The sequence below is a fragment of the Dromiciops gliroides genome, chromosome 6, assembly GCF_019393635.1.
Source record: "Dromiciops gliroides isolate mDroGli1 chromosome 6, mDroGli1.pri, whole genome shotgun sequence".
Lineage (NCBI taxonomy): Eukaryota > Metazoa > Chordata > Mammalia > Microbiotheria > Microbiotheriidae > Dromiciops > Dromiciops gliroides.
Window position 1 is genome coordinate 16,782,081 of NC_057866.1, and position 9,693 is coordinate 16,791,773.

General features: G+C 38.1%; 1 protein-coding gene across 1 annotated transcript; it reads left to right on the forward strand.

The window, feature by feature from the left end:
- Positions 1-505: 505 nt before the first annotated feature.
- Positions 506-1,464, forward strand: LOC122731840 (olfactory receptor 10Q1-like). The gene is given in 2 exon segments (XM_043972105.1): positions 506-845; positions 848-1,464. Coding segments are annotated over 2 exon segments (957 nt in total).
- The last annotated feature ends 8,229 nt before the right edge of the window (positions 1,465-9,693 follow it).

The following is a 9,693-nucleotide window of genomic DNA, read 5'->3' on the forward strand; positions in this document are numbered from 1 at the left end:
AGGTGCCTGCCTCTCTTAAAGATTTCTATGAAAAATCATTTCGCAGACTATGTTGATAATCCCTTCTGGTCCCTTTCATTTGGGAATTTCCCAAGATAGTTACACCCATAACCACCAATAAAATCATGGGCTATAAGGTGAATATTTATACAATCTCATACCTGAAAATGACCTTACAATATAGACTATAGCATGTTAGAATTGGAAGGGACTTTGGAACAAAAAAACAAGCAGAGCTGTAAGACACTTTAGGACTTAATACATGGAAGATCAATAAGTACATAGAAAATTATTAATGGAAATGACCTTTGAATCCATTTACTGTACTTCCCTCTTCATATAGATGAAAATTCAGAGGCTCAGGCATGACAAATCACTTGCTCAAGGTGAATGCTAAATGTCCTTGAACCTCTAAATTTTATGATTCTATCATTCGAGAACAAAAAATAGCATTGCTAGTATTATCTAGATAATCCATTAACTAGACATCATTTTGACAGGTGACATGTTTTCTCCCAACATTCTCCATCTCAACCAGTCTGGCCCAACTGAGTTTGTGTTCTGGGTGTTCACCACTTCCCCCAAGATCCAAGCCCTACTCTCTTGTTTCTTCCTTCTCCTCTACATGATGATCTTATGTGGCAACACTACCATCATCTGTGTTGTGTTTACTCATAACTCCTTGCACACCCCCATGTACTTCTTCCTGTCTAATCTATCCTTCCTAGAGATCTGTTTCACCACTACTGTGGTATCATTGATGCTTTCTAACATCTTTGGGGCTCAGAAGCCCATCCCATTGGCTGGCTGCTCAGCCCAGATGTTCATCTTTCTCAGTCTTGGTGCTTCTGTTTTCTATTGGCTATCATGGCATATGACCACTATGTGGCCATCTGCCATCCTTTACACTACACCCTCATCATGACCAAGAAGCGATGCACCCAGCTGGTGGTTGGTTCCATGAGCCTAGCTATTCTCCTTGAACTTCAGCTCACAGCACTTATCTGCACTCTTCCATTCTGCGGACATATCCTGGAAATCAACCACTTCTTGTGTGATGCCCCACCTGTCCTATGCCTGGCCTGTGGGGATATCAAAATGCAACAAGCTATTCTATTTATGGTGGATACCCTTGTGCTCACTGTCCCCTTCTTGCTCATCTCCATCTCATACATCATCATTGCCAACACCATTCTCCGCATCCAGTCTGCTGAGGGAAGTTGGTGGGCTTTTTCAACCTGCTCTTCACATCTCTCTGCAGTGCTACTAGAATATGGAAGTACTACTCTGCTCTACATGCGTCCAAGATCCAGTACTTCTGAAGATGAGGATCGGCAACTGGCTTTGGTTAATACCTTTGTTGTTCCTCTGCTCATCCCCTTCATATACACCCTACGGAACAAGGATATCAAAGGGGCACTGAAAAAATCCATGAGCTGCAAAAGAGCTTCTAAAGCTCAGTAAAAGTATGGGGCAAAAACTTTTTGGTTGTTAAGTAATGGAACCTTTGAAAAGTGATTCTAAAATATAGTTTTTCTCTCACACTTTGCACATTGCAACTTTCTGCAATTTGTATACATCATGTGGAAAATTAGGTTCATCTCAACATTGTTTATTGTAAACCTTGCCCAAGAGAACATGTGATAATAAAAATTGCCTAATCATACTCTTGCAGAGTTGCATTTCCCTTCCTACATATCTCTTGCCCTCTCAGGTATCACAGAATGACAATACAAGATCACAGATGGAGTAGAAATGGACCTCAGAAGTCACTTGTTAAGAGCCCTCATTTTAGGTTCTAAGTGGTTAGTTGACTTGATTAATAGTAAGTGGCATTCTTAGGGGCAGCTAGGAGGCACAGTGGATAAAGCACCAGCCCTGGATTCAGGAGGACCTGAGTTCAAATCTGACCTCCCACACTTGACACTTACTAGCTGTGTCACCCTGGGCAAGTCACTTAACCCTCATTGCCCTGAAAAAAAAATAGTAAGTGGCATCACTAGAATTTAAAGTCAAGTACTCTGAATCAAAATGGGCCTTTTTGTCTCAAGGAAGAAAGAGGTAGGGAATAAGAATTCATTTAACACCCACTATGTACCAACCTTTACAAATATTATCTCATTCATATTGGAATCATTACCTCCACACACATTGGTCAGGATAGTAGATGTGACTCATAATTAAAGAAATAAAAATTAAAGCTATTCAGAGGTTTTATCTCACACTCATCAGTTTAGCAAAATTGACCAAAAACAATTAAACGGCAAACCCCAGTGGGCCTGTGAGAAAATGGGTGTGTGTTAACACATGGTTGGCAAATCATTTTTAAAAGCAAATTAGAATTATACCCAAAAGCTACTAAATTGTGCATACCCTTTGACTCAGTAATATTGCTACTAGGTCTGTAACACAGTATTCAAAGAAAGAAGGAATGAACCCCTTTGTATTCAAATGTTTACATAGAAGAATTCCTTTCACGATGGTAGAGAATGGAAATGTGTGTGGGTGCCTATTAATTAGGGGATAGCTGAACAAGTTATGGCATATAAATATGATGAAATTCTTTTGCTCTGTATGTGATAAAGGGAATGGTTTCAAAGAAAACTGGGAAGGCTTGTATAAACTGACACAAAGTGAAGTGAACAGAACCAGGAGAGAAAATTCTACAATAACAACTTGTAAAGACAAACAACTTTAAAATATTTAGGAATTCTGGTCAGCATATAGTTTCAGTGGATTCATAATAAAGCATGCTACTCATCTCCAGATAATGGGATAATAGACTCAGAGAACTGATTGAGGTATATATATTTTTTAATATACCCAATGTGGAATTTGTTTTGCCTGACTATTCATGTTTATAACAAGGGTTTTGTTTTTCTTGGTTTCTCAACTGGGGAGGGGGCAGAGAGGGAAAGAATGTGGACTTTTTAAAAAGTTGAATTTAAAATAATAAAATGTACTAATAAAGATAGATGTGGATGGAATGTTTGTCACTTTTAGAGTTGCCTCTTGAAAAGGGTGTTGCAATAATCTTTCCATATAAGATACCTAAAGTAGAAAAAGTCCTTCATGAGCACTTTATTTTTATTGTGGACATTAAAGTGTGATAAGGTAGTTTTATTTCATTTTCCCTGTCCCAATATTGGTTTAAAAAATCCAACAACTGCCCAGGAAAACACAATAGAGTAAGGGTGACTATAGTTTATTCTACTTTTATCTCACTTTGCAGTGTGGTCATCTCCTATAACCCTAAGTCAACAGTGGAAAGTGAGAGAGAAGTCCAAAGGCACCCAGGCACCAGGAGAGAAGGAGTGGTGCTTGGTTGCCTACATACTTTTTTTTAAAGTGAGTCAATTGGGGTTAAGTGACTTGCCCAGGGTCACACAGCTAGTGTTAAGTGACTGAGGTCGGATTTGAACTCAGGTACTCCTGACTCCAGGGCCAGTGCTCTATCCATGCCTACATACTTTTTATGGAAAGATTATTATGACTCCCTTCTCGAGAGCCAACTCTAGAAGTTTGAAAACATTTTATTATCTCTTTGCTATGTGAATTCCCCATATTGCTTTTGGTTTCTAGAGATACAGCAGTACAGTCAAGAGTCATAGGCAAACAAACCTACCTATACTTTATTTTTAGATGTTTCTTGATAGCTCAGAGTGATTAAAGTTCTTAGGATTTTATACAGAGGTTTTTAGAGGCTTTTACAAATGCATGAGACAAAAATGAGCAATATATCTTTGAAAATATCAATAATCAATAGGCCAGAGAATAATTATATTTACATATCGCTGAGGCTTTTAAAAATACCTTACATATATTATCTCACTTGAGACTCACAACATCTTTATGAAGGAGGTACTATCATAATTATTTCCTCATTTTAAAGAAGAAAAACTAATGGTTAGGTGGCTAATAAGTATGAGAAGCAGGATTCAAAGTAATTCTTTGTGACTAAGCCTGTCATTCTATTAAGGGTGCTCCACGGGACAAATATCATAGACTGAAACATTTTTAGGTGAGAACTCAATATAATATGCACAACAGCAAAGACAAGAAGAGAGAGTGAGAATCACAAAGCATTCATTCTTTCTAGGAAGAATGATGAACCACAGCTTGAATTACAAGACCTTAAATTATGCATGTTAAATGTGTCCTGTGTGTGTGCATTAGAATATAATATGTAATTTAATATATGCTATATAACAAATATGTTACAGTATAATATATATCATATAATCTATTGTCATTTTAAATATATTCCACATATAACTGGTTTCTTTCATAATCCTATGTATTTTATTTTATGAATATTAAAACATTATTCTAATAAGAGGTCCATGGGTTTCACCAGAGTTCCCAAGGGGATACATGACACAACACACAAAAAATATTAAGAACTTCTACCTTAGGCTCTTTCACTCCTCACTTCCTTTCTCTTTGGCACCCAAATATTGGGAACAATGAAGAGGAAAGCAGGTACTTATTGCATAAGGGGAGATAACAAGACATGCACTAAGACAGGACCTCCCTGCACATTCCAAAATGCAGGCAGACAAAATGAGGAGACACTGAGTTGTTTTCTTAGTGCCTTCCAACTGGGACCAAGAAAACAAAACCATTACCTAGTTCATTCCTGACTATACAACTTCTCGGTTTATACCACTGGTGAGAATATTGTCCAAAGAGAAAGGAGGCATTTACTGGGTCACCTCATCAGAGAAATTCTCAATGCTGTCTACGTGTTCACTCTTCTCCACCTTTCATCTTATGTGGAAAATATGAGTAGATACCTTTCTTTATACCTACCATTACTCAAGGAAGCATGAAGGCTAGGATTTGGTCAGAATTTAGCCCATCAATAGATATGGCCAGTAAGAAGGGACACTAACAGTGTTGGTACTCAGATGCAAAACCCATTCTTCCCTCTTGGCCCTAGAATACCTCCTTTACCTACAGCCATGGTTCCTTTTTTGGCTGTGTCCACCATTGTATATCAGTGGTTGCTGGAGGAGGGATATAATCCTTAACAGAAATTGTGTCCTAAGTTCCATCATTCAATGAAGTACACTGTTTCATTCTGAACAACAAATATAGTGGTTTTTCACCACTCAGATCTCCAACGTTCTGATGATTGTGGTTCAGTCCCTATTCTGGAGTATCCAGAGAAGGCTCCAATGTACAATCTTTTTTATTTTTTCACTCTTTTTTTTTTTTGGTAGGGCAATGGGGGTTAAGTGACTTGCCCAGGGCCACACAGCTAGTAAGTGTCAAGTGTCTGAGGCCGGATTTGAACTCAGGTACTCCTGAATCCAGGGCCCATGCTTTATCCACTGTGCTATCTAGCCGGCCCCCCAATGTACAATCTTAATAGAGTGATCATCAATCCTTGTCCCATACCAAGATTTCTCCAGATCCTAGGTGAGGAATAAGAATAGCTGGTAGTCCATCAGGACAATTTTGTGTTGTATGGCCAAATTCCAGGAGATAGACTTAGTTGATATGACTCCATGGGTCCAAGACCTACCATGGGAAACACTTTGCCAGATTCCTAATGAATTTTGCTTATATTATCCAATGCAGAGGGACAATTGCATGTGCCAGTGTGTGTGTGTGTGTGTGTGTGTGTGTGTGTGTGTTTAATGTGACTTTCTCCATTATTTTTCATCTCATTTTTTCAAATACAATGGCTTTTGTAAATGCCTCTATGATTTATCATGTCCTTTGATCCTTGTCCTTGATGTTTTGCGAGAAGCTCAAAAAGTAAAAGATAAGGGACAAATTGCATTACCACAATGGAACCCACAGTTGCTGGATGTGGAAATGATGTGTAAACACCTGAACTGGAAACATTTGTCTATGGTTAATGCTTGTGAGAGATGGAGAAAGGGAAAAGGTTTCAGAGTTTTAATGATACTCAGAAACTATTTAAATAAGCGATACCTCAACAGAGGTACCCTTCATAAAAGGTGTTTGAAGGTCCCTAAGACCACTTTAGGGCATCTGAGAGGTTAAAACTATTTTTATAATACTAAGATATTATTTGCTTACTAAAATGCTGCTCTCTTTTCTAGTTCCGTATCTGTGGGTCTAGGTCAGCTAGATGGCACAGTGGAGAAAGCACCATTCCTAGATTCAGGAGGACCTGAATTCGAATCCAGCCTCAGACACATGACATGTACTAGCTGTGTGACCCTGGGCAAGTCACTTAACCCACATTGCCCCACCAAAAAACAAACAAACAAATCAAAACAAAACAAAAACAATATATTTGTGGGTCTGGATTTTTTTCATGTACTTCAATCAAAATCATATATCACAGTAGACTGAATGCAAAAGCAGTTATGAAATTCCAGCTCTCTCTCTCTTTAATTTTGACATTGAAAAGATCTGAAAATTATGAAAAGCAGTGCTACTGCTACTCTTGTTTCTATTTTTTCTGTTGCATTATTTTCCATTAACATGCTATATCAAAATTAAATAAGTATATTAGTTTCTAATAAATTAATGGAAAAATATTTTGAATGATTGATTTCACTTTCTAATATGACAACTTTTAATAAATATAACCCACAAGGGGAGCTAGGTATCTCAGTGGATAAAGCACTGGCCCTGGATTCAGGAGGACCTGAGTTCAAATCCAGCCTCAGACATCTGACACTTACTAGCTGTGTGACCCTGGGCAAGTCACTTAACCCACATTGCCCCACCAAAAAAAATTATAGTAATAATAATAAATATATCTCACAGAAAACAAAGTTTTTCAGGGTCTTCAGCAATTTTAAAGAGTATAAAGGTATCCAGAGATCAAGAAGTTTGTGAACTTGGACTGCTAGATGGTGCACTGGATAAAGCACTGGGCCTGTATTCAGGAGGACCTGAGTTCAAATATGACCTCAGACACTTGACACTTACTAGCTATGTTATCCTGGGCAAGTCACTTAACCCTAATTGCCATGAAAAAAAAAAGTTTGTGAACCACTACTCTGAAACATCTGCAAACAAATGAACATCTGACCTTTACTAAAAGTCATCCAATGAGAAAAAAGCTCACAGAGTGAATAATTTTACTTTGGGGCAGCTCATCACTTGGAAATTTTTATTCATCTAAAACTTAAATTCATGTGTCTGCAATTTCCAAAAAATTTTCGAGGATCATAGATATGGAATTGTAAGGCAACTTAGAGATCTTCAAACTGGATCTTCTTATTTAAATTTAAGGAAACTGAAGTTGAGAGAGACTAAGTAATTTGCCCAAGATCAGTCAGCTAAGTATCTTGAGCAGGATTTGAACTTGGGTCTTCCTTACATACCAGTGCTCTATCTACCATGCCACTTACCTTCTTTTTCTGTCCTATGGGGTCAAGTAGAAAAAATCTAATCCCTCTTCCATGTGAAGTCTTTCATGGAATTGAGAACAGTGAATGTGTCCCACCTAGAGTTTTTCCTTCTCTCAATTTAGATATCATGCATGTCCCAAGATGAATTTTACCTTCTCCTAGCTTATTGCCTCCAATCCCTTCAGCTGATCTTCATAGATCGTGGTCTTGAGTAATCTCTTCTTGGTTCTCTTCTGGACCTCTCTGGTTATCAGTGTCCTTCTTAAAATGAAGGCCCAGGATTTCCCATTAAGAGCACTACATTGGGGGCAGCTAGGTGGGGCAGTGGATAAAGCACTGGCCCTGGATTCAGGAGGACCTGAATTCAAGTCCAGCTTCAGACACTTGACACATACTAGCTGTGTGACCCTGGACAAGTTACTTAACCCCAATTGTCCCAAAAAAGGAAAAAAGGAAAAAAAAAAAGAGTGCAGCATGATTGGTCATATATTGTTCCCAACCATGAGCTCCAGTAAGGACCAAAAACGATGTCCAGATCAGATAATATTAAAAAGTACAAAGACAATCTACAGTAAATGATTTGATCCAGCCCAAGGCTATATAAAAGATATCTAGAAACCTTCTGACACAGCTAGGTGGCCCACTGGATAAAGCACCAGACTTGAAATTAGGAAGATCTGTGTTCAAATCTACCTTCAGACACCTACTTGCTGTGCGACCTTTGGCAAGTCATTTAATAACTGTTCACCTCAGTTTCCTCAACTGTGAGATGAGGACAATACCTCATATTATGGTTTTGAGGATCAAATAAGATAATATTTGTAAAGTACTTAGCACAGGATCTGGTACATCCTAATGTTTTCATCCTAATCAGCAATTTGTCGCAGCTAAGTTTCTATTTAGTTCAATTCAAACCCTCATTAGGCTTTCTCAATGTGTCAGGGATTATTTGCTAATTAGTAGGCATAGTAGAAGGAATACAGATCGTGAAATTATAGATTTTTATTTAGTTATTTATTTTTGTGGGGCAATGGGGGTTAAGTGACTTGCCCAGGGTCACACAGCTAGTAAGTGTCAAATGTCTGAGGCCGGATTTGAACTGAGGTCCTCCTGAATCCAGGGTCGGTGCTTTATCCACTGTGCCACCTAGCTGCCCCAAGATTATAGATTTTTAAGAGAAATCTTGGAGATCTTCTAGTTATTCCCCTTTATATTCCAGGAAAGGCAACCAACACCCAGAAAAGGGCTTTCAATTCTTTAATTCCTTACACAATAATAATGGGTAATATTTATATAGTGTTACCTATGCACCAGGCACCATGTTAAGCACTTTACAATTATGTCATTTTATCCTCACAATAACCCTAGGAGATAGTACTATTATTATCATCCTCATTTTATAAATGAGGAAATTGAAGTTAAATGACTTGCCCAAGGACATACAGTCAGTAAGTATCTAAGGCTAGATTTGAATTCAGGTTTTCCTAACTTCAGAACCAGCACTCTATCCACTGCACCACCTTGTGGCTCCAAACACCCACCAATGGTTAGAATTAGAGAAGTAGACCACAGAGAAACTGACCAAAATGAACATAAGATTTAAAATGGATTCTAAATGATGGAGAAACTCAGTCATATTAAAACATAACAGAGATATGTAACTCTCCCTCTGTATTGACCAATTCGAGATAAACTTTTTCAACATATCGGTAATATTAAGACTCTAAGACTAGAGAAACTTATGGTTTACTTTATGGTCTACTTCTTGAGGTCAAGATCAGTATTTGATTTCATCTTTGATTATCTAGAGCTTAGTTGTTTGGTGCATTTGGTGCATTTGTTGTATTCAAGAAGTATCTGAACCAAGTTCCCTCTGCAGCCCAATTCCACCAAAACAGTTAAGTGATTTCCCCAGGGTCTCACAAATTGTTCATGGAAGAGCTGGGACTAGAACCCAGGTCTCCCAACTCCCAATTCAGAGCTCTGCCCTACTACATCAAAAGTATTCCATGAATACTATACTGCCATGTACTTATGTCTCTATCATTTCCTATTGCTGAGATTTTCTGAAACATATTTTAATTCCAACATAGGCTCAGGAAAAAAATATTTCCTTTCACTGGCCCCAGACAGGAACTTAATCTTTACCAGCACACTTGAGATGATCTGGTGCTGAAAAGATCTGCTGAACAATTTGTCTTGTCTTTGTTTTTCTTAACTCAAAAAAATTGCACCAGTTCTCTAGTCAAGTCCAATTAGAAAGAGCTACTGGGAAAACCCTTTACTCCAGGGACCCATTCCACTGAGAGAGGTCTCATAGAGTTCTCTAATAAACTGAATGAAACAGACA